Below are 26,357 nucleotides of genomic sequence, written 5' to 3' on the forward strand. Positions count from 1 at the left end.
GGCTCCCGTTGTTGTAGTCTTTGGTATGACTACACACTATTTGGACAAGTGGACTGAGGAGTGCAGAAGTGGGGAACATATGAGCAAGACAAGGTGAAGACAAGGAAAACAGGTGCAGCTAATTGTCCACAGGTGTGAGTACAAGTGTGTTACCTGGACTGTACACTCATGTGAAAAATGACAACACAAAACTTTTTGGACGCCACAATTTCTTCACCGCATTTGTAATCATAGTAACACAACGACAATAATAATAATAATAATAATAATAATAATAATAATAATAAATACACTTATATAGCCCTTTTTCAGACACTTAACAACACTAAACTAGTGTTGTCCCGACACCAATATTTTAGCACCAGTATTTTGGTACTTTTCAATATTTTTCTAGATAAGGGGGACCACAAAAAAAGGGCATTATTGGCTTTATATGAACAAACAATCTTACATGAAACATATTTTTATTATTGTCATTTAGTCCTTCAATAAAAAGTTGAACATACTAGACAACTTGTCTTTTACTAGTAAGTAAACAAACAAAGACTCCTAATTAGTCTGCTGATGTATGCAGGAACATATTGTGTCATTTATACACCTATTTTTCTCAAAATTATGAAGGAAAAGCTGTAAAAATGGATCATTAATCTCCTTGTTCATTTACCGTTAATATCTGCTTACTTTCTTTTACAAGATGTTCTATCTACACTTCTGTTCAAATGTAATAATCACTTATTCTTCTCTTCTTTGATACCACACATTAGTTTTGGATGATACCACACATTTAGGTATCGATCTGATACCAAGTAGTTCCAGGATCATACATTGGTCATATTCAAAGTCCTCATGTGTCCAGGGACGTATTTACTGACTTTATAAACATAATATACATTTTTAAAAAAGGAAAAGAGATTTTATGATGATAAAAAATATTGATGTAATCATAGTAGTATCGACTTGATACGCTTTTGTACTTTGCATCATTACAGTGGATGTCAGATGTAGATCCACCCATGACATTTGTTTACATTTTGAACCCAGTGAGCTATTGTATCCTCCTCCGGTGTGTAGTGAGGCATGTTTAGGTATTCCCGTCCTCCAGTGAGAAACCTAATTTATTTTTCGCCATGGAGACAAGGATTAGTGATTTAGAAGTAGCTAAAACACTGCTAGCTAGCTAGCCATGTCTTAAAGCATCTCTTCCTGAGGGTGTTTCAGTGTTATAACTTCACCTTTATCTTTACTTTTTAAGACAATATGCGTCCATTCTCCCTTTTCTGTCCACACACTGTGTCTGCTTGTGAGTACTCTGTGTGTGTGCGCTGCCCAACATGCTCATCTGCTCGCAAAAACAGCAACGACACCATGTGAGGACACGCCGGTACTTTTCAAACAGAGTATAGAAACGTTTTTAATGTATTGGCACGGCGATACTATACCAGTACTGGTATACCGTACAACCCGATAACAAACATAGTACTAGACTGGCACACTTCATAGCAAAAGCTACTTGCTAGCTAGGCGACACATTGTAGCTTATACACTACAGCCATTTACCATCCTGGAGTTGTAACACCCTTCTCATTTACTTTACAATACTTGCAAAGGAGACACAACTGTAATAAGAAAACAGTTGTCATAAGCAGCTCAGTTTTAAATGTAACATAAAAATGTGGTTGTACTGTTAAACCAGGGGTGACAAACGTACGGCCCGAGGGCCGGCTCTGGCCCTTGAACAGGTTTTATCTGGCCCGCGGGATGAGCTTGCTAAGCATAAATATTAACCTGAAATCTTTGAATGAAAGAAACTGCTGTTCTCAATGTGTCCACTAGATGTCACAATAGCAATTCTTTGTATCCTTGTAGATGATGCTAACTATGTACAAAATAAAGCAGATGATGTTAGTACATCAGTCGAGGAAAATTATCAAAGTACATAAATAACATCCTGTCATTTGATTTTGATATTATTTTTTTATCTTGATAGATCAAACATGAACACCAATAAGTTGATTGATGAACATTATCACATTATTTAATTAGAAAGTATAAATAAATAATGTAAGTGTGAAAAAAACCCAACAACATTATGAACTGTACATTTTCACAATGTGCTTGTTTCTATTTTTAAACAAAGAAAACCACCTGAAGTGGTCTTTATTTTGAAGTTATCGTGCCGTGATTTTACCAGTCCGGCCTACTTGGGAGTAGACTTGTCTCCATGCGGCCCCAACATCTAAAATGACTTTGACAGCCCAGTTTAAACAAGCAACATTTGGCCCCGCTAAGTACCAGTATCTGTTCTGATGCACCGGGAATTGGTAGCTGCGTGGCTCAGATGGTAGAGCGACCAGACATTTGAGCGCCACCCTAGACTCATCACCCCCCCTCGCCATCCACAGCTTAAATGTAGATAATGAGTATTGCAATGTAAAGTGCTTTGAGTCACTAGAGAAAAGGCGCTATATAAATATAATTCACTTCACTTCACTGTATTGGTTCAAAGGTTAAAGGTACCCATCCTTACACATGAGCAATAACAACAGAAGACTTGACAGCTAACAACCTTCCATGGTCACCTGAGTCCAAAACCATTGGAGTCTTCCCATAAAAAGTCAACCTCTTGTACGTGCACAACAACCCTGGGGGGTCCTAAACATAATGCTTACTGGCTCTTTGTTTATAGGCCAGAGAGACTGTAAAGAAGTTTGAGATGAGACTTTAAAGTCATTATTTCAGCAGAAAGTTTTGGCCCCTTGACACGACATGATCTCCAGCACAGTAGCTGTGAACCACATCCCACTCAATGCTCAAAAAGCAGCATGGCAAAGGAAGACAGACGTGTGCTGCGAGCAAGGAGGCTACACTTGCAGAAAAAACAACAACAAAAAAGTGGGGCCTAATTAAACATGAGAAAATTGATCTGTGATTCCCGCCAAGGCTTTCAGTCTCAATCTCTCGGTGCCAGACGCTGTTTTAAAGTCACGTAGAAAAGAGCCAGCTTCAGGGTACACACCTCAACTCTTTGTTAGGCGGGCAGAAGGATTAGTATGCAAAGATACTACACATGCTGCCAAAAATGAGCTCGGAGTTATTACACCAACCAAACTTTCTGAATGAGCCTAATGAGCAGAATAACATGTGCAGGTTTGCTGGACTCAAGGCACTGCTGGAGAGTGGAAGCTAGGCTGATGAATAAATGTGATTATGTCTCCCGTAGATGCTGCTCGGGCTAGTGGTTCACATTGGACACAACAGACAACATGTACGGGATAGCAGAGGACCACCTGCACCGTGACTTGATCTCATACATTTGTATCATCCCTTTGGGAAGAGCAATCATTTGAGAAACTGATAGCTGCTTTTATGTCTAGAGTGGAAGATGAAGCTACTTTTTGTATATTTGACTTTAGGTGCGGCCAATTGTGATTCCCACGACTGGGGACTGGATGGGAGTGCAGGACTCCAAGGTATTGAAAAGCAAATCAGAGTGCAGAGACCTTTACTTCCTCCAGCCAAAAGAGACAAGGGGCAGACGGGGAAAGATGGTATTTGGTCACCACAGATTGTTAGAAAATTTACCTCTCATGCCTCGCAGTGGAAATGGATTTTTGGAGGGCAAGGGTCATACCTCACATTCCCTGGAGCCTGAGATGGTGTATGTGTAAGGTCCTGTCCCATTAACCAGCACATCCATTGTCCCTGAGTGCGAAGGCTTGTAGTCCACGTAATACTCTTGCAGTGGCGAACTAAGCGAGCGCTCCGTCTCCCGGGTTTTTTTCTGCCGCTTTTTGACCGCCGAGCGCTGCTGGAGTTGTTTGATGCTGCTGGGATAGCGCTTCCATGAGACGTAAATAACAAGGAGGATGATAGCCAGGGACAGCAGCAGGGCTACGCTACCGGCGATGATCTTATGGAAGGACACGTACTCGGAGTCTGGTAAAGGGATGGTGGGGGAGGCCTGGGTAGGGGTCGGGGTCGGGGTTGCTGTCCTGTTCCCTGTGAGCTTCTCATCCACTTCAGGCTGCGTGGGAAGGGGGGGCGGTTCTGTTTGAAATGCAGACGTGAGCGGTGCCCTTGTGGAAGTAATGGGGCTCGGCGTCACTGTGCAAATGTTATAAGTCTCCACCACATCGCTTACTTTTTCTCCTTGCGCCTCCTTAGGGCCTGTGCAGATCATAGTGGTCTCCTTGTTCCCTTTGAAGGCCTTGAGCCAGTCCACTAGGGGACATATGTTTGGGTTGCAGTACCACGGATTACCCGCCAGACTTATGGTGGTGAGGGAGATCCAAGTCTCTACTGTCTGCTGAGACACGTTGTTCAGTTTGTTGGAGTCAAGGTTGAGCGTCTGGAGGTTGGGCAGGCATTGGAATGTACTCGGGTCCAAGGTCTGGACTTCGTTTCCAGACAGGTCGAGCTTTTGCAGGGAAGTCCACATCCACGGCAGGCCCTGAGTCAGCACTTTGATGCGGTTCCATTGCAAGTAGAGGGCCCTCAGGTTGGTCAGGCGGGGGAAATGTGCAAAATTGATCTTGGAAAACTGGTTGTGCTCCAAATGCAGCTCGATGAGCTTGAAGAGTCCGGCAAAGGCGTTACGAGTGAGACTCCGTAGCCTGTTGTAGCCGATATCAAGGAATTCCAGGTTGCGGCAGTCAAGGAAAACCCGCATGGGGACAGTTTTTAAAGAATTGGACCTCAAATGTAAACTGAGTAACTTCCTCAGCCCCACAAATTGATTGGGCTGGAGTACCTGGAGTTTATTGTAGGAGAGGTCCAGATTGCGGAGGTTGGGTACATCATGGAAAGTGTTGTTCTTAAGCAGGTTGATCTTATTGGAGCTGAGAATCAATTCTTTGAGCCTGCGTATGCCGTGGAACGCTTGGCCGTCCACGGCGCCGATGTAATTGTGGTCAAGGTACAACCAAACCAGCTGACTGAGACCCGCAAACTGGTGGGCCCTGAGGTTCATCAGGCTGTTGTAACGCAGTGAGAGTCCCTGAGTTCCCACGGACACGTTGCTCGGCACGTCACGGAACGCGTTGGATTCGCAGTAGATTATTTTGCCGTCGCATCTGCAGCTCGGAAGGCAGGGACGCTCGCGGTTGCCGTTTGGAGCCGCCAGCAGCCAGGCGGGCACCGCCGCTATGAACACCAGCCATCTGCAAAGCACAGGAAGTCCTGCACACAAAAACACTCCAGTGACTGATGGAGGAACGCAAAAACACACTGAAGCAGGGCTGTCACACGTACGGCCATAGGGCTGGATCAGATCGGCGGACTGGTTTTATCTGGCCTGCAAGGCAGCATGGAGCGCTACTGCCTAGTGGCGCTGACGAGACGCAAGGCCGCCATCTTGGAGTGGTGATGCGCTCCACTCAGTGCAGTTCATTAGTCAGGAGCAATGAACTGTCAGCACATTTCATTCCATTTACCTCACTGAATACCACTCATTTTCACCCCCTTTTTTCTCATACGTGTAGCTATGATAAAGGACACATGTTTTATTATTTATTGTTTGCTTAACAGTAATAGAATATTCTTATATGTTATAAGTGACCATATGTCCGAGATCAAAACTGGGAATATAATCCCAGAGAAGGGTCAGCAATTTTTAGGTTGAAGAAACAATATGATCAGGTTATATGTACATGCTTATAACCTACACAAAAATTGGGTTGGAAAGCTCCACTAAATTGTAAATTGTATAATAATGTATAGCCACTGTCCATCCATTGATTGATTGATACTTTTATTAGTAGATTGCAGAGTACAGTACATATTCCCTACAATTGACCACTAAATGGTAACACCCAAATACATTTTTCAACTTGTTTAAGTCGGGGTCCACGTTAATCCATTCATGGTACAAATATAAACTATCAACATAATACAGTCATCACACAAGTTCATCATCTGAGTACCTTGAATTATTCTAAATCCAGGGTGTGGGATGTGGACTGTGGTCCTAACTTTCACCCCTGTTGGCTTTTACAATCTTTATCTTCATCATTTATTTCAACTTTATGTTATTCAAGTATGAAATTTTTAAATGTAATTAATTTCATTGACAAACAATTCTATTGTTGTCATAGTGATTTAGGGCTATATAAGTAAACATTGATTGATTGATACTCTTGTTTGCTAGCGGCTAGGATGTCAGTATTACTGAAGATCTTTGCTCCTTCTCAACTCTGTGCTAATATTCTTTAACAAGCAGCGATGAGGTGGCGACTTGTCCAGGGTGTACCCTGCCTTCCGCCTGATTGTAGCTGAGATAGGCACCAGCGCCCCCCGCGATCCCAAAAGGGAATAAGCGGTAGAAAATGGAGGGATGGATGTGAATTGAAAAATGTATTTTTAATCTTGTGAAAAGTAATTCCCCGATTCCTATTTTCAACAGTCCGCTCATTTGAGCAGGAAAACACTGAACACCATCTTTGTTTTCTACCTGTCAACTGTCACTTTAGCATCTTTGTTTTCTACCTGTCAACTGTCAGTTTAGCATCTTTGATTTCTACCTGTCAACTGTCAGTTTAGCATCTTTGTTTTCTACCTGTCAACTGTCAGTTTAGCATCTTTGTTTTCTACCTGTCAACTGTCAGTTTAGCATCTTTGTTTTCTACCTGTCAACTGTCACTTTAGCATCTTTGTTTTCTACCTGTCAACTGTCAGTTTAGCATCTTTGATTTCTACCTGTCAACAGTCAGTTTAGCATCTTTGTTTTCTACCTGTCAACTGTCAGTTTAGCATCTTTGATTTCTACCTGTCAACTGTCAGTTTAGCATCTTTGTTTTCTACCTGTCAACTGTCAGTTTAGCATCTTTGTTTTCTACCTGTCAACTGTCAGTTTAGCATCTTTGTTTTCTACCTGTCAACTGTCACTTTAGCATCTTTGTTTTCTACCTGTCAACTGTCAGTTTAGCATCTTTGATTTCTACCTGTCAACAGTCAGTTTAGCATCTTTGTTTTCTACCTGTCAACTGTCAGTTTAGCATCTTTGTTTTCTACCTGTCAACTGTCAGTTTAGCATCTTTGTTTTCTACCTGTCAACTGTCACTTTAGCATCTTTGTTTTCTACCTGTCAACTGTCAGTTTAGCATCTTTGATTTCTACCTGTCAACTGTCAGTTTAGCATCTTTGTTTTCTACCTGTCAACTGTCAGTTTAGCATCTTTGTTTTCTACCTGTCAACTGTCACTTTAGCATCTTTGTTTTCTACCTGTCAACTGTCACTTTAGCATCTTTGTTTTCTACCTGTCAACTGTCAGTTTAGCATCTTTGTTTTCTACCTGTCAACTGTCAGTTTAGCACCTTTGTTTTCTACCTGTCAACTGTCAGTTTAGCATCTTTGTTTTCTACCTGTCAACTGTCACTTTAGCATCTTTGTTTTCTACCTGTCAACTGTCAGTTTAGCATCTTTGCTTTCTACCTGTCAACTGTCACTTCAGCATCTTTTTTCTACCTGTCAACTGTCAGTTTAGCATCTTTGTTTTCTACCTGTCAACTGTCACTTTAGCATCTTTGTTTTCTACCTGTCAACTGTCAGTTTAGCATCTTTGTTTTCTACCTGTCAACTGTCAGTTTAGCATCTTTGTTTTCTACATGTCAACTGTCAGTTTAGCATCTTTGTTTTCTACCTGTCAACTGTCACTTTAGCATCTTTGTTTTCTACCTGTCAACTGTCACTTTAGCATCTTTGTTTTCTACCTGTCAACTGTCAGTTTAGCATCTTTGTTTTCTACCTGTCAACTGTCAGTTTAGCACCTTTGTTTTCTACCTGTCAACTGTCAGTTTAGCATCTTTGTTTTCTACCTGTCAACTGTCACTTTAGCATCTTTGTTTTCTACCTGTCAACTGTCAGTTTAGCATCTTTGCTTTCTACCTGTCAACTGTCACTTCAGCATCTTTTTCTACCTGTCAACTGTCAGTTTAGCATCTTTGTTTTCTACCTGTCAACTGTCACTTTAGCATCTTTGTTTTCTACCTGTCAACTGTCAGTTTAGCATCTTTGTTTTCTACCTGTCAACTGTCAGTTTAGCATCTTTGTTTTCTACATGTCAACTGTCAGTTTAGCATCTTTGTTTTCTACCTGTCAACTGTCAGTTTAGCATCTTAGTTTTCTACCTGTCAACTGTCAGTTTAGCATCTTAGTTTTCTACCTGTCAACTGTCAGTTTAGCATCTTTGTTTTCTACCTGTCAACTGTCAGTTTAGCATCTTTGTTTTCCACCTGTCAACTGTCAGTTTAGCATCTTTGTTTTCCACCTGTCAACTGTCAGTTTAGCATCTTTGTTTTCCACCTGTCAATTGTCACTTTAGCATCTTTGTTTTCTACCTGTCAACTGTCAGTTTAGCATCTTTGTTTTCTACCTATCAACTGTCAGTTTAGCATCTTTGTTTTCTACCTGTCAACTGTCAGTTTAGCATCTTTGTTTTCTACCTGTCAACTGTCAGTTTAGCATCTTTGTTTTCTACCTGTCAACTGTCAGTTTAGCATCTTTGTTTTCCACATGTCAACTGTCAGTTTAGCATCTTTGTTTTCTACCTGTCAACTGTCACTTTAGCATCTTTGTTTTCTACCTGTCAACTGTCACTTTAGCATCTTTGTTTTCTACCTGTCAACTGTCACTTTAGCATCTTTGTTTTCCACCTGTCAACTGTCAGTTTAGCATCTTTGTTTTCTACCTGTCAACTGTCACTTTAGCATCTTTGTTTTCTACCTGTCAACTGTCAGTTTAGCACCTTTGTTTTCTACCTGTCAACTGTCAGTTTAGCATCTTTGTTTTCTACCTGTCAACTGTCAGTTTAGCATCTTTGTTTTCTACATGTCAACTGTCAGTTTAGGCTGCTCGCCATCACCACTTCAAGATGGCGGCCCAATTTCTCGCGTCACAGCAGCCAATGCTGCGTCGACTTATAACATGTCTATGAGAGGATCTACATAGGAAATATTGCACAAAATATGAATACATAACTTTAATCATGCAAATAGAACATCCTCAGAAATATAGCTTTATTATATATATATATATATATATATATATATATGTTCTTGTCCTTGAATGTAGTGTATCATCAGATACTAAAGCTTATAAAGCCTACTACGAGCAAAAATGAGCAAAAAAACTAAAGTCTAAGGAGAGCTTTTCAGGCCAGGGTCTCCCACTATTTCAACATCATGGTGGAGTTTTTTTTTTTTTCATGTATTCATTTCCATGCACTCATTTGCTACATTTGTCTGCCACACATGGAAGGCAGGGCCGTGACAAGAATGTTTACATGAAAGGGGTCCCTGGTGCAAAACCCCTGCACCAGACTTAAGACACCTGTGCACGCTAAGTGGAAGATAAAGAATGAGTTTGAAAAGCAAAGTATCTTGCAGGCCGGCACACATACCCATACTTGCGCGGTGTGGACTCCTCCTCATGTTCTGTTGCATGCGTCCCAGCGCCACATCTTCCACTAATAAAGTCCACGCAGCCGCAACAATTGCTGGATGACGCGCGCACTTTGGCGCACACGACGCGCAGCTGGCAGGGACGGCGGCTCCAAGACCAGGTGGAGACCCCACGCAGACTTGTCACGGCCACCCTGCCGAGTCCCGGGAGAGATGGAGCCGGACGCCCGAAGCCTCGCCGCCGGTCTTGCGGGAGAAAAGCGTCTCAACATCCAGCAGCCAATCTTTGAAGCTGCGGTGATGGCGGCAGAAGTGCAGAGAGACCGAGACAGAGGTCTAAGATGCACAAGTTTGAAGCGCCGTGGCGTGGATCTCACAGCCCACGTCATGAAGGATGAAACGTGTTGAGTAGCAACAGGATGGAAGTCCCCGCCAACACAATGCACCTTCTTGTCTGCTCCTGCAGCGCCCCCTGCCAGGCACAAACTGGCACTGCGCCGCCCTCATTCAACATAACATGTCTTCTCTTAGTGATGACTGACTCAATGACTGACTCAATGACTGACTCAATGACTGACTCACTGACTCACTGACTGACTCACTGACTGACTAACTGACTGACTGACTGACTGACTGACTGACTGACTCAATGACTGACTGACTGACTGACTGACTGACTGACTGACTGACTGACTCAATGACTGACTGACTGACTGACTGACTGACTGACTGACTGACTGACTGACTGACTGACTGACTCAATGACTGACTGACTGACTGACTGACTGACTCACTGACTGACTGACTGACTCAATGACTGACTGACTGACTGACTGACTCAATGACTGACTCACTGACTGACTGACTGACTCAATGACTGACTGACTGACTGACTGACTCAATGATTGACTGACTGACTGACTGACTGACTGACTGACTGACTGACTGACTCACTGACTGACTGACTCAATGACTGACTGACTGACTGACTGACTCAATGACTGACTGACTCACTGACTGACTCACTGACTGACTCAATGATTCACTGACTGACTCAATGACTGACTGACTGACTGACTGACTGACTGACTCAATGACCGACTGACTGACTGACTGACTGACTGACTGACTCAATGACTGACTAACTGACTGACTGACTCACTGACTGACTGACTGACTGACTCAATGACTGACTAACTGACTGACTCACTGACTGACTGACTGACTGACTGACTCAATGACTGACTAACTGACTGACTGACTCACTGACTGACTGACTGACTGACTCAATGACTCAATGACTGACTGACTCACTGACTGACTCAATGACTCACTGAATGACTGACATTACCCCCCCCCCCTCTCCCCCCCCCCAACTTATCAGAATGGTTTAAAACAAATCACATCCATGTGTTAGAATGAGCCAGTCTAGTCCCAGATGTAAACCCAAACCAGGACCTGCAGAAAGATCTGAATGCTGCTGTTCACCAACACTCTTCATCCAACTTGACTGAGCTTGAGCTGTTTTGCAAAGAAGAACGTGCAAACATTTCAGTCACTAGATCTACAAAACTAGAAGAGACATAACCTGAAAGACTTGCAGTTGCAACTCTGGTAAAAAGTGGTTCTACTTCAGCTTCAGGAAAGCTAAATACTTTTGCAAAATGCCCTTTTCATTTTGTTATTTGTAAAAAAAAAAAAAAATGGATAGGATAATAGAAAACGTGTTTGTCTTCACAGTGGTTCACCATTTAGTGTTGGTTTTTCACATACAATTCCAATAAAATATATTTGTGTTGTGCTAATCCCATTTTTGAATAATCAAAAACCTAATTAAGGGTTTTACATATGTTTTAGAAAGCTGTTTTCAACCAAATGTGTATCATAATAATGTTTTAGTGCATGTAAACGCAGCAAGTGTGTGTGCATGGGTGGAGATTTGGGCTTTAGGGTGGGATTGGGGGTCTCTCAGTAGCCTTGTGTATTGGTGGCCAGAGTTGGGTGCTGCACCCCTGGGTGGCAGGGAAGGATGGCTCCACTTTTTCATATCATTGACCATAACTGTTCAAAGATCCTCCTTTAAGAGGGGGGGGGGGGGCAGGTGATGATAAAAACATAGTAATAATTGTATATTGTTATAATTCATAATATCTACTGATGATAATCCCATGTGGCGACTTGTCCAGGGTTTACACCGCCTTCCGCCGAGTGCAGCTGAGATAGGCTCCAGCGACCCCCCGCCTCCCCAAAAGGGACAAGCGGTAGGAAATGGATGGCTGGGTACTCTCATGTGTGAAAAATAATCCACATCACGCTCGGAAGCAAAGGACAAACCTGTTATATGTTTATTTAAATAATAACCTGTTATATGTTTATTTAAATAATAACCTGTTATATGTTTATTTAAATAATAACCTGTTACATGTTTATTTAAATAATAACCTGTTATATGTTTATTTAAATAATAACCTGTTATATGTTTATTTAAATAATAACCTGTTACATGTTTATTTAAATAATAACCTGTTATATGTTTATTTAAATAATAACCTGTTATATGTTTATTTAAATAATAACCTGTTATATGTTTATTTAAATAATAACCTGTTATATGTTTATTTAAATAATAACCTGTTACATGTTTATTTAAATAATAACCTGTTATATGTTTATTTAAATAATAACCTTTTATATGTTTATTTAAATAATAACCTGTTATATGTTTATTTAAATAATAACCTGTTATATGTTTATTTAAATATAACCTGTTATATGTTTATTTAAATAATAACCTGTTACATGTTTATTTAAATAATAACCTGTTATATATTTATTTAAATAATAACCTGTTACATGTTTATTTAAATAATAACCTGTTACATGTTTATTTAAAGTCATATTATAACCAATCTATATTGTATTTGTTGGCCAAAAAATAAAGAGAGAAACAAACAAACAATCACACATATGGAGAATTGAGAAAAGTCACCAATTATCTTCACATGTTTGCTATTTGGAATGGAGGAAGATGTCGGAGCATGAAGAGAAGCTCCTGATGCTGCTATCATGCTAACCACTCCACCAAGTCAGTTATGTTTTCCTTTTTCTTTCCTGTAATACTCTTTTTCACGTGTAACTAACTCTTCTCATGACTAAAATGAAAGTCAGAATTTACACATTTAAGAAACAAAAAAACTATATTTAGAGGAATTATTTTATTAATAATAAAAACTTAAAAAAAAGCAATTTATAAATCCTGTAAATGCCAAAAATACAAACGCTAACAAGCATGAGAAAATGTTGCCAACGCTGCAAGTTCATGAAACAAAATGTAAGTTAGCGAGGCAACCAGGAGCCTTCTTCTCTTCAAATTAGTGCTGATAAATGTCTGTTTTTTTATTTGGTTTTATTTAGTTAAATCCCACTTTTGGAATTTGAATTAATCACGATTTCCATCCATCCATCTAGCTTTTTCCGCTTATCAGAGGTGGGGTCACGGGGGCAGCAACCTAAACAGGTCAGCACAGACTTCCCTCTTCCCAGCCACTTGGTCCAGCTCCTCCCGGGGGATCCTGAGGCGTTGCCAGGTCAGCCGGGGGACATAGTCTTCCCAACGTGTCCTGGGTCTTCCCCGTGGCCTCCTGCCCGTCGGATGTGCCTGAAACACCTCCCAAGGGAGACATTCAGGTGGGATCCTGACCCAAATGACAGAGCTTCCCACCTTATCTCTAAGGGAGAGAGCCGCATCATTTGGGTCACTTGTACCCGTGATCTTGTACTTTCGGTCATGACCCAAAGCTCATGACCATAGGTGAGGATGGGAACGTAGATCGACCGGTAAATTGAGAGCTTTGCCTTCCGGCTCAGCTCCTTCTTCACCACAACAGATCGATCCAGCGTCCGCATTACTGAAGACGCCGCACCGATCCGCCTGTTGATCTCACGATCCACTCTTCCCCCACTCGTGAACAAGACTCCGAGGTACTTGAACTCCTCCACTTGGGGCAGGGTCTCCTCCCCAACCCAGAGATGGCATGCAACCTTTTTCCAGGCGAGAACCATGGACTCGGACTTAGAGGTGCTGATTCTCATCCCAGTCGCTTCATACTCAGCTGCGAACCGATCCAGTGAGAGCTGAAGATCCTGGCCAGATGAAGCCATCAGGACCACATCATCTGCAAAAAGCAGAGACCTAATCCTGCAGCCACCAAACCGGATCCCCTCAACGCCTTAACTGCGCCTAGAAATTCTGTCCATAAAAGTTCTGAACAGAATGGGTGACAAAGGACAGCCTTGGCGGAGTCCAACCCTCACTGGAAATGTGTCCGACTTACTGCCGGCAATGCGGACCAAGCTCTGACACTGATCATACAGGAAGTGGACCGCCACAATAAGACAGTCTGACAGTCCATACTCTCTGAGCACTCCCCACAGGACTTCCCGAGGGACACGGTCCAATGCCTTCTCCAAGTCCACAAAGCACATGTAGACTGGTTGGGCAAACTCCCATGCACCCTCAAGAACCCTGCCCAGAGTATAGAGCTGGTCCACAGTTCCACCACCAGGACGAAAACCACACTGTTCCTCCTGAATCCGAGGTTGGACTATCCGGTGTAGTCTCCTCTCCAGTACACCTGAATAAACCTTACCGGGAAGGCTGAGGATCAATCACGATTTATTTCAGGTTATTCCTCATTTATACAATTTCAATGAACTTAAAAAGAAGCTAAATAGTTGGATGGAAATAAAGTAGCAAGAATTACAACAATAATGAACAAAGCAAAATATGTTATGGACCAAAAATTCTCTACTGCTCACCAGTGTCACAAATCCCAGTTATTGTGTAGAAATATGGGGAATAACCACAAAAGTGCACTTCATTCACTAACTGTGTTACAAAAAAGATCAATTATAGAGAACATACAAATATTTTATTTATTAAATCACAAATATTGAAATTCAACCACCTGGTGCCTTTGCAAACATCTCAAATGATGCACAAAGCAAACTATAAGCAAGAATGTACAACAATTCTTCTTAACGAAAGAGGAGAAATATAATCTTAGAGGAAAAAGTCATGCACACACGTACTTTGGATTATCAGAATGTGGAATTAAATGATGGAGAGAATGAGACAAGGAAATGAAACAAAGAAGACATCTGGTCCAGTTTAGGAGACCACAAATGTTCACAAAGTACAAAGAAAAACAACAATGATGAACATTTTGAACCTTTTTTAAAAAAAAAATGGTGATGATTCTTTCTGTATGTAATATTTGTTTACTTGTCTATGGTATATTTATGTATTTGTTATTAATTGTATTATTTATTTAGTCACTGTTTTGTTACAAGCAGAGAACAAAGAAATAGGATAAAAATGTAAGATGTAATTAGTTCTGCTTCTTTCTACTCCCTTTCGGACGTGCCTTAATCAACAACTGGAAATATGTCATGCATGCCATTGTATCGTATGCATGTTTGAAATAAACTGGACAAGTGGTAGAAAATGGATGGATGGATGAACTGAACTGAACAAATGCAATTTGTTTTGTCAGAATTTTGTACAGAAACATTTTAAAAAATGTTTTACTTCAATGCAAGACATGAATTTGCCCAAAACATGGTAAATAGAATAGAATAGAATACAATAAAATCAAATAGGATAGAATAGAATAGAATAGATTAGAATAGAATAGAATAGAAAGTACTTATTTTATTGATCCCTGGTGGAAATTCAGCACCACAGTTCGCTCACAATAGACAATAAACATTCACATGTGAATAATATAAATACATTCTACATTTACAGTAGATGTAGAGTCAAAAGGAACACATGCATTCTAGTTGTATTTATCACATCCGGGTGTATTTTAAAACACATTTGTTATTGAGCAAATAGACGTTTAAACTGATAAATGCATTGACCTGGGGCCTCATGTAAGTAGACTTGCATTGTGTTCCTACTAAAAATAGACCTACGTTAAAAAAACTGACATACATCAGTAAAAATTCAAATGTATTAAAGTGTGCACGCACACAAAACCAAGCTTTTTTTTTTTTTTTACATTGCAATTAAAGTCAAATTGATCCTAAGAGCAGCCTTGACATGTTACGCCCTTTTATTGAAAGTAGCCATGTGCTTCTTCAGTGCTGCATATTGTGCTCAGTCACAAGTCAGCAGGAGGTGCTTCTTTCTGCTATTTGGAGCCATCACCAGTGGGCTGAAACTGCTGTGTGCTGCAGGAAGCATCGGCTGGAAGAAATAGAAAATAAATGGGGGAGCGTCAGAAAGAAGAGGAGGAAGAAGATGAATATAAGTGGACAAAACAGACAAATGTTTCAAAAGATTTATTTGCTGCCACTGGCCACCTTCCTCCTTGCCGCTTCATGTTTTCTATTTTTTTTAAATCAGATGTTGGCAAAGCCTGAATGGTGTGTCGCCAAAGTAGAAAGATGTCTGCATCGGCCGTGAAGTCAGCATGAGACAGCTCATATGTCCCAGCAACATCACATGAGACAGCTCACATGTCCCAGCAACATCACATGAGACAGCTCACATGTCCCAGCAACATCACATGAGACAGCTCACATGTCCCAGCAACATCACATGAGACAGCTCACATGTCCCAGCAACATCACATGAGACAGCTCACATGTCCCAGCAACATCACATGAGACAGCTCACATGTCCCAGCAACATCACATGAGACAGCTCACATGTCCCAGCAACATCACATGAGACAGCTCACATGTCCCAGCAACATCACATGAGACAGCTCACATGTCCCAGCAACATCACATGAGACAGCTCACATGTCCCAGCAACATCACATGAGACAGCTCACATGTCCCAGCAACATCACATGAGACAGCTCACATGTCCCAGCAACATCACATGAGACAGCTCACATGTCCCAGCAACATCACATGAGACAGCTCATATGTCCCAGCAACATCACATGAGACAGTTCACATGTCCCAGCAACATCGCATGAGACAGTTCACATGTCCCAGCAACATCACATGAGACAGCTCACATGTCCCAGCAACATCACATGAGACAGCTCACATGTCCCAGCAACATCACATGAGACAGCTCACATGTCTCAGCAACATCACATGAGACAGCTCACATGTCCCAGCAACATCACATGAGACAGCTCACATGTCCCAGCAACATCACATGAGACAGCTCACATGTCCCAGCAACATCACATGAGACAGCTCACATGTCCCAGCAACATCACATGAGACAGCTCACATGTCCCAGCAACATCACATGAGACAGCTCATATGTCCCAGCAACATCACATGAGACAGCTCACATGTCCCAGCAACATCACATGAGACAGCTCACATGTCCCAGCAACATCACATGAGACAGCTCACATGTCCCAGCAACATCACATGAGACAGTTCACATGTCCCAGCAACATCACATGAGACAGCTCACATGTCCCAGCAACATCACATGAGACAGCTCACATGTCCCAGCAACATCACATGAGACAGCTCACATGTCCCAGCAACATCACATGAGACAGCTCACATGTCCCAGCAACATCACATGAGACAGCTCACATGTCCCAGCAACATCACATGAGACAGCTCACATGTCCCAGCAACATCACATGAGACAGCTCACATGTCCCAGCAACATCACATGAGACAGCTCACATGTCCCAGCAACATCACATGAGACAGCTCACATGTCCCAGCAACATCACATGAGACAGCTCACATGTCCCAGCAACATCACGTGAGACAGCTCACATGTCCCAGCAACATCACGTGAGACAGCTCACATGTCCCAGCAACATCACATGAGACAGCTCACATGTCCCAGCAACATCGCATGAGACAGCTCACATGTCCCAGCAACATCGCATGAGACAGCTCACATGTCCCAGCAACATCACGTGAGACAGCTCACATGTCCCAGCAACATCACATGAGACAGCTCACATGTCCCAGCAACATCACATGAGACAGCTCACATGTCCCAGCAACATCACATGAGACAGCTCACATGTCCCAGCAACATCACATGAGACAGCTCACATGTCCCAGCAACATCACATGAGACAGCTCACATGTCCCAGCAACATCACATGAGACAGCTCACATGTCCCAGCAACATCACATGAGACAGCTCACATGTCCCAGCAACATCACATGAGACAGCTCACATGTCCCAGCAACATCACATGAGACAGCTCACATGTCCCAGCAACATCACATGAGACAGCTCATATGTCCCAGCAACATCACATGAGACAGTTCACATGTCCCAGCAACATCGCATGAGACAGTTCACATGTCCCAGCAACATCACATGAGACAGCTCACATGTCCCAGCAACATCACATGAGACAGCTCACATGTCCCAGCAACATCACATGAGACAGCTCACATGTCCCAGCAACATCACATGAGACAGCTCACATGTCCCAGCAACATCACATGAGACAGCTCACATGTCCCAGCAACATCACATGAGACAGCTCACATGTCCCAGCAACATCACATGAGACAGCTCACATGTCCCAGCAACATCACGTGAGACAGCTCACATGTCCCAGCAACATCACATGAGACAGCTCACATGTCCCAGCAACATCACATGAGACAGCTCACATGTCCCAGCAACATCACATGAGACAGCTCACATGTCCCAGCAACATCACATGAGACAGCTCACATGTCCCAGCAACATCACATGAGACAGCTCACATGTCCCAGCAACATCACATGAGACAGCTCACATGTCCCAGCAACATCACATGAGACAGCTCACATGTCCCAGCAACATCACATGAGACAGCTCACATGTCCCAGCAACATCACATGAGACAGCTCACATGTCCCAGCAACATCACATGAGACAGCTCACATGTCCCAGCAACATCACATGAGACAGCTCACATGTCCCAGCAACATCACATGAGACAGCTCACATGTCCCAGCAACATCACGTGAGACAGCTCACATGTCCCAGCAACATCACGTGAGACAGCTCACATGTCCCAGCAACATCACATGAGACAGCTCACATGTCCCAGCAACATCGCATGAGACAGCTCACATGTCCCAGCAACATCGCATGAGACAGCTCACATGTCCCAGCAACATCACGTGAGACAGCTCACATGTCCCAGCAACATCACATGAGACAGCTCACATGTCCCAGCAACATCACATGAGACAGCTCACATGTCCCAGCAACATCACATGAGACAGCTCACATGTCCCAGCAACATCACATGAGACAGCTCACATGTCCCAGCAACATCACATGAGACAGCTCACATGTCCCAGCAACATCACATGAGACAGCTCACATGTCCCAGCAACATCACATGAGACAGCTCACATGTCCCAGCAACATCACATGAGACAGCTCACATGTCCCAGCAACATCACATGAGACAGCTCACATGTCCCAGCAACATCACATGAGACAGCTCACATGTCCCAGCAACATCACATGAGACAGCTCATATGTCCCAGCAACATCACATGAGACAGTTCACATGTCCCAGCAACATCGCATGAGACAGTTCACATGTCCCAGCAACATCACATGAGACAGCTCACATGTCCCAGCAACATCACATGAGACAGCTCACATGTCCCAGCAACATCACATGAGACAGCTCACATGTCTCAGCAACATCACATGAGACAGCTCACATGTCCCAGCAACATCACATGAGACAGCTCACATGTCCCAGCAACATCACATGAGACAGCTCACATGTCCCAGCAACATCACATGAGACAGCTCACATGTCCCAGCAACATCACATGAGACAGCTCACATGTCCCAGCAACATCACATGAGACAGCTCATATGTCCCAGCAACATCACATGAGACAGCTCACATGTCCCAGCAACATCACATGAGACAGCTCACATGTCCCAGCAACATCACATGAGACAGCTCACATGTCCCAGCAACATCACATGAGACAGTTCACATGTCCCAGCAACATCACATGAGACAGCTCACATGTCCCAGCAACATCACATGAGACAGCTCACATGTCCCAGCAACATCACATGAGACAGCTCACATGTCCCAGCAACATCACATGAGACAGCTCACATGTCCCAGCAACATCACATGAGACAGCTCACATGTCCCAGCAACATCACATGAGACAGCTCACATGTCCCAGCAACATCACATGAGACAGCTCACATGTCCCAGCAACATCACATGAGACAGCTCACATGTCCCAGCAACATCACATGAGACAGCTCACATGTCCCAGCAACATCACATGAGACAGCTCACATGTCCCAGCAACATCACGTGAGACAGCTCACATGTCCCAGCAACATCACGTGAGACAGCTCACATGTCCCAGCAACATCACATGAGACAGCTCACATGTCCCAGCAACATCGCATGAGACAGCTCACATGTCCCAGCAACATCACATGAGACAGCTCACATGTCCCAGCAACATCACATGAGACAGCTCACATGTCCCAGCAACATCGCATGAGACAGCTCACATGTCCCAGCAACATCACGTGAGACAGCTCACATGTCCCAGCAACATCACATGAGACAGCTCACATGTCCCAGCAACATCACATGAGACAGCTCACATGTCCCAGCAACATCACATGAGACAGCTCACATGTCCCAGCAACATCACATGAGACAGCTCACATGTCCCAGCAACATCACATGAGACAGCTCACATGTCCCAGCAACATCACATGAGACAGCTCACATGTCCCAGCAACATCACATGAGACAGCTCACATGTCCCAGCAACATCACATGAGACAGCTCACATGTCCCAGCAACATCACATGAGACAGCTCACATGTCCCAGCAACATCACATGAGACAGCTCATATGTCCCAGCAACATCACATGAGACAGTTCACATGTCCCAGCAACATCGCATGAGACAGTTCACATGTCCCAGCAACATCACATGAGACAGCTCACATGTCCCAGCAACATCACATGAGACAGCTCACATGTCCCAGCAACATCACATGAGACAGCTCACATGTCCCAGCAACATCACATGAGACAGCTCACATGTCCCAGCAACATCACATGAGACAGCTCACATGTCCCAGCAACATCACATGAGACAGCTCACATGTCCCAGCAACATCACATGAGACAGCTCACATGTCCCAGCAACATCACATGAGACAGCTCACATGTCCCAGCAACATCACATGAGACAGCTCACATGTCCCAGCAACATCACATGAGACAGCTCACATGTCCCAGCAACATCACATGAGACAGCTCACATGTCCCAGCAACATCACATGAGACAGCTCACATGTCCCAGCAACATCACATGAGACAGCTCACATGTCCCAGCAACATCACATGAGACAGCTCACATGTCCCAGCAACATCACATGAGACAGCTCACATGTCCCAGCAACATCACATGAGACAGCTCACATGTCCCAGCAACATCACATGAGACAGCTCACATGTCCCAGCAACATCACATGAGACAGCTCACATGTCCCAGCAACATCACATGAGACAGCTCACATGTCCCAGCAACATCACATGAGACAGCTCACATGTCCCAGCAACATCACATGAGACAGCTCACATGTCCCAGCAACATCACATGAGACAGCTCATATGTCCCAGCAACATCACATGAGACAGCTCACATGTCCCAGCAACATCACATGAGACAGCTCACATGTCCCAGCAACATCACATGAGACAGCTCACATGTCCCAGCAACATCACATGAGACAGCTCACATGTCCCAGCAACATCATTCCCATCTTCACACAGCTCAGCTCTGCCTTGAAAAAAGCAGTAAGCCAGGTTTTTGTGGAGAAGCAAAAGTTTTACGTGAGACCCCTGATCACTAACCGTACAGCAACCAGTCTTCCAGGTGAAGGTAAAGGAGTATGCACGCTAAAAAAAAAGGGTGGGATTTGTCTGCATTTATACTTAATACAAAGTATATAAAGTCAATCTTGGCTTGCAGCTTAGAGTTTACTTAGCACATCAAATGTAGCTCTTTCAATATCATTATCAATATCATGCACCTGGGGATAGGCTCCTCCCACCTCCAAAGACATGCACCTGGGGATAGGCCCCTCCCACCTCCAAAGACATGTACCTGGGGATAGGCCCCTCCCACCTCCAAAGACATGCACCTGGGGATAGGCCCCTCCCACCTCCAAAGACATGCACCTGGGGATAGGCCCCTCCCACCTCCAAAGACATGCACCTGGGGATAGGCCCCTCCCACCTCCAAAGACATGCACCTGGGGATAGGCCCCTCCCACCTCCAAAGACATGCACCTGAGGATAGGCCCCTCCCACCTCCAAAGACATGCACCTGAAGATAGGCCCCTCCCACCTCCAAAGACATGCACCTGGGGATAGGCCCCTCCCACCTCCAAAGACATGCACCTGGGGATAGGCCCCTCCCACCTCCAAAGACATGCACCTGGGGATAGGCCCCTCCCACCTCCAAAGACATGCACCTGGGGATAGGCCCCTCCCACCTCCAAAGACATGCACCTGGGGATAGGCCCCTCCCACCTCCAAAGACATGCACCTGGGGATAGGTTGATTGGCAACACTAAATGGTCCCTAGTGTGTGAATGTGAGTGTGAATGTTGTCTATCTGTGTTGGCCCTGCGATACGGTGGCGACTTGTCCAGGGTGTACCCTGCCTTCCACCCGAATGCAGCTGAGATAGGCTCCAGCACCCCCGGCGATCCCAAAAGAGACAAGAGGTAGAAAATGGATGGATATGAAACACAAAAACAAATAGAAGGAAAGACATTGAAAGGGTAAAATAAAACACATTTTAGGTGCAACATTAGATGATAAAATGAATTGGAAAATGTTGGTGGTTATTGTAGGGCAGGAGTCTCAGACACGCGGCCCAGGGGCCAATTGCGGCCCGCAAGATGTTATTTAGTGGCCCCCACCTTAACATGACAGTTTAATGTTAGTGGGGCCCCTGAGTTTTATATGAATGGTGCTGGACAGTGTTGTGTTATTTGGGTCCAAAATGGCTCTTTCAATGTTCTGGGTTGCCTACCCCTGCCTTAGTGGAAAAGCAGCAAATGAGTGAAAGCGACAGAGGCGTTGCCATGGAGACGAGGGTTTTCTAACCTGCCTGGCTGCAGTCACACCGCCACACCTGTCCGTCAGTAATAACAGTCCCTGATAACCTGGACCAATTCAAACCGTTATTTGTTTGTTTTTTATTTAATTTGCATTGCCTCACATTTCTTAAATCTAATGTTTTTCATTTATAAGTTGATTGTATTTTGTTTTGAAAATAAAAATAAAGGCATTTAAAAATATATGTTTTTAAGAAATCTTTTCTTGCGGCCTAGCCTCACCCAGACTCAGCATCCAGGGGCCCCCAGAGTTAGTGACCCCTGCTGTAGAGTCTACACAAGGTGGCGCCAAAACACCTCGTCACACACATGGCAGTCATCACCGTTTTGAGCCGTCAATCCACTTCAATGTTCACAGTCTGACTGTTCCAGAATGATCCAAGCTCCGAAGCTGTGTGACTCACAAAGTCTGACACAAGTATTTTAATTTACCAGCGATCGACTACACTTGTGCTGCTGTTATGTCCTGCATTAAATCATACTTGCACGTCGCCTGCCATCTCTGCAACTTGGAGACGTCGTGTGGTCAATCATCACAGCTCTGTAGGCCAGTGACAACAAGTATCCTATTTTCTTCATTTTCTTTCTTCCAACTAATCACCTCTGGGGGGGGGGGGGGGGGGGGGTCCTTCCTCTCTCACTTGCTTGTTTGCATGAGAAATGTCCCTCAGTGACTCCTCCCACTTACAAATGCTTCCTTGGATAGAATTGAGCAACATTCTTCACAGCATGCTATCAGTCTTGTATAAACAAAGGTTGCACTGTCTGCCTCATCACGGCTGTTTGACTCAGGGTCAAAGTCATCACTTCTAACGACTCCCTTCACCCCACACTTAATGACTTACATAATTACCATGATGGATATTAATGAACGTTCACGCTCAAAGTGCCGGTAGTTTATAGCTGCTGGAAGCACACATAAAAGATGATGTACTGTGTTTGTCCTCTTTTCATTTAATTCATCAGGGACGGGGATGATTATTGAAGTGGTACAAATGTTCACAATTCTGTGGAATTTTGAAGGAAAAGAGAGTGCAGTACTTGTTGGCAACCAACAGAGGCGCTCTTGAATCAGTGTCAACCCAGTTGTTATCTAAATGAGCCTATTTTCTGGACTATAAGGCGCACTTTATATCCTTTTTTTTCTCAAAACTGGATAACGTATGGAATAATTCTGGTTTTTCTTACCGACCTCTATTTTATTTGGTACATGGTGAAATGATAAGTGTGACCGGTAGATGGCAGTCAAACATAAGATACGTGTAGACTGTAAAACTCAAGTAAACAACACCAACATTTTATAAGTTCCATTGAAAACATAGAACATTACACACAGCGCACAAAAATCTATTAAAAAAGTGTCAGTAGTACTTTGGTAAGTTACGAAGCCACACCGCTTGATGGTACTGTGCTTCAACATAGATGTATGCCGTGTGTAGAAGGTACAACATATTATCTGCTCTTTTGTTTCACAATATTATGTAAAAGCAACTTTTCTTACCTTCTGGCACCTGTTGTATTTGGGATCTGCATAAGTCCTGAAAAATTGGGCATTTTTGAGCAAAGAACCACCGTTACATGTTACGTAGACCAGAGTTTTTCAAACTTTTTTGAACCATGGCACATTTTTTTTCGTTGAAAAAAATCAGAGGCACGCCACCAGCAGAACTTATTAAAAATTAAACTCAGCAGCCGATATTGACAAAGAAAAAGTTGTTGTCACAATTGTTGGATATGACTTTAAAGCATAAGCAAGCATGCATGACTATAGCTCTTGTCTCAAAGTAGGTGTACTGTCACCACCTGTCACATCACACCTTTTTTTTTTTTTTGGTGTTTTCCTGTCTATAGTGTTTCAGTTCTTGTCTTGCGCTCCTATTTTGTTGGCTTTCTCTCTTTATTTGGTATTTTCCTGGAGCAGTTTCATGTCGTCTCTGCTCCACAGTAAGTCTTTGCTGTCGTCCAGCATTCTGTTTTTGTTTACTTTGTAGCCATTTCAGTTTTAGTTTTGTTCTGCATAGCCTTCCCTAAGCTTCAATGCCTTTTCTTAAAGGCGCTCAACTTTTGTTTATTTTTGGTTTAAGCATTAGTCACCTTTTTACCTTCACCCTGCCTCCCGCTGTTTCCGACACCTACAAAGCAATTAGCTACCTGCTGCCACCTACTGATATGGAAGAGTATAACGTGGTAAGTCTGCCAATCTCCAGACAGTACAGACACTCAACAACGGCACATTATAATTACTGGTTTGCAAAAAATATTTTTTAACCCAATTAAGTGAAATTAGACAATCTCCCACGGCACACCAGACTGTATCTCACGGTGCACTAGTGTGCCGCGGCACAGTGGTTGAAAAACCCTGACCTACACCACAAGGAAGGGTTTCCCATCTAGGTGTGGGTGTGGGGGTGGGTGTGGGTGTGGGTGTGGGTGTGGGTGTGGGTGTGGGGGTGGGGGTGGGTGTGGGTGTGGGTGTGGGTGTGGGTGTGGGGGTGGGCGTGGGCGTGGGTGTGGGTGTGGGGGTGCGTGTCTGAGTCGCTCTGCAGGCGTTACGAGCAAGTTCAACTCCAAGGTGTTGTTGAAATAGAGAGGAATGTCGCTCACCTAAAGTGAGTACAACCCTCATATTTCAGCAACGATTTTTAATACAGTGTATCTTGTGAAGGTAAAATAAGTTGGATGCACTTTAGAATAATCTGTGTGCAGCTGGTTTAGCACTATATATATATATATATATATATATATATATATATACTGTATATATATATATATTGACAGAGCTGTCCAAATTGCTGGCAGCTATCCTGGTCTGGGGCTGCATGAGTGCTGCCGGCTCTGAGGAGCTGTGATTCACTGAGGGACGTTGGAAGGGGAACTCATTATAAAAGACATCACGACAGATGTCTTTTTTTTTTATTGCATTCTAACTCGTAAATAAACCTAAATAAAAGTCTGCTTACAGGGGAGCCAATGGGGGGTCCTCTATTCCACCCATAAAACTCACTAAAAACCCCATCCAAAACCCCCAATCATCTTCCATTTATATTCCGTGACTTGAATATCAACCAAGTATTAGTGGGATCGTTATTATAAGTGCTGACGCAGACAAACTATTTTATAATGGTGCAGTGAACAGGTGCTGGTGTGCCTAGAATGACATCATCACCTGGTCAGCTGCTTCCTCACATAGGTGCTTGTGGAAGTTTATTGTACATCACAAATCATGCCTGGATAATAGAAGGCTGAGGATGCATTCTAACAAGCTGGTAAACTTTGACAGCCAATTTAGACCTGGAAAGGGCGAGACAACACAAAAAGACGCTTGGTCCAAACCCTTTTCTTTGCAAGGATTATGACTCATTCTTCATCTAAACGGAAATACAACACGACTCAATCAGTCTGCATCCAAATGACAGCAGACTTTGTACAGCAAGTGATATTTTATTATGTTTGCTGGCTCTTATGAAGTCTGCAGTGAGTAAAGATCAGTGAAGTTAAATAAAAGTTGCGAACGTCGTGGTGCATTTTTTAAATGAACGTATGCTTAAAATATGTAAATATCAAATGTTATTATAAGTTAGTACATTACATACATGTATATACTTACAGCGAATGATATGTGAATGATAGGTACCATTCCAAAAAAAGGTGCCGTTCACCTATAAAATGACAACTAATTCTGAAGCAGAATGACGGCTGAGCCTTGGGAAACTTGATAGCAGTTTGCAGGAAGGAGGTGAACAGCAGGTACTGTCGCACGGCCACATCCATGCAGGAAGGAGGTGAACAGCAGGTACTGT

General features: G+C 43.5%; 1 protein-coding gene across 4 annotated transcripts in view; it reads right to left on the reverse strand.

Annotated features, from left to right (window-relative positions):
- Positions 1 to 9,804, reverse strand: part of LOC133556866 (leucine-rich repeat transmembrane neuronal protein 4-like) — a 172,651-nt gene extending 162,847 nt beyond the window's left edge. For 3 of the 4 annotated variants that reach the window (XR_009807623.1, XM_061907197.1, XM_061907196.1), the window contains exons 1-2: positions 9,395 to 9,804; positions 3,583 to 5,178 (exon numbers count right to left, since the gene is read on the reverse strand). Coding sequence is in view for 3 of the 4 variants with exons in the window: in XM_061907197.1 (XP_061763181.1) it covers positions 3,626 to 5,178; positions 9,395 to 9,437 (1,596 nt within the window). In the remaining variant the exon portion in view is untranslated. The remainder of the gene's footprint in view (positions 1 to 3,582; positions 5,179 to 9,394) is intronic. The other variant, XM_061907195.1, reaches the window with a different exon arrangement.
- Positions 9,805 to 26,357: the final 16,553 nt, after the last annotated feature.

Source organism: Nerophis ophidion, linkage group LG07 (assembly GCF_033978795.1).
Source record: "Nerophis ophidion isolate RoL-2023_Sa linkage group LG07, RoL_Noph_v1.0, whole genome shotgun sequence".
Classification (NCBI taxonomy): domain Eukaryota; kingdom Metazoa; phylum Chordata; class Actinopteri; order Syngnathiformes; family Syngnathidae; genus Nerophis; species Nerophis ophidion.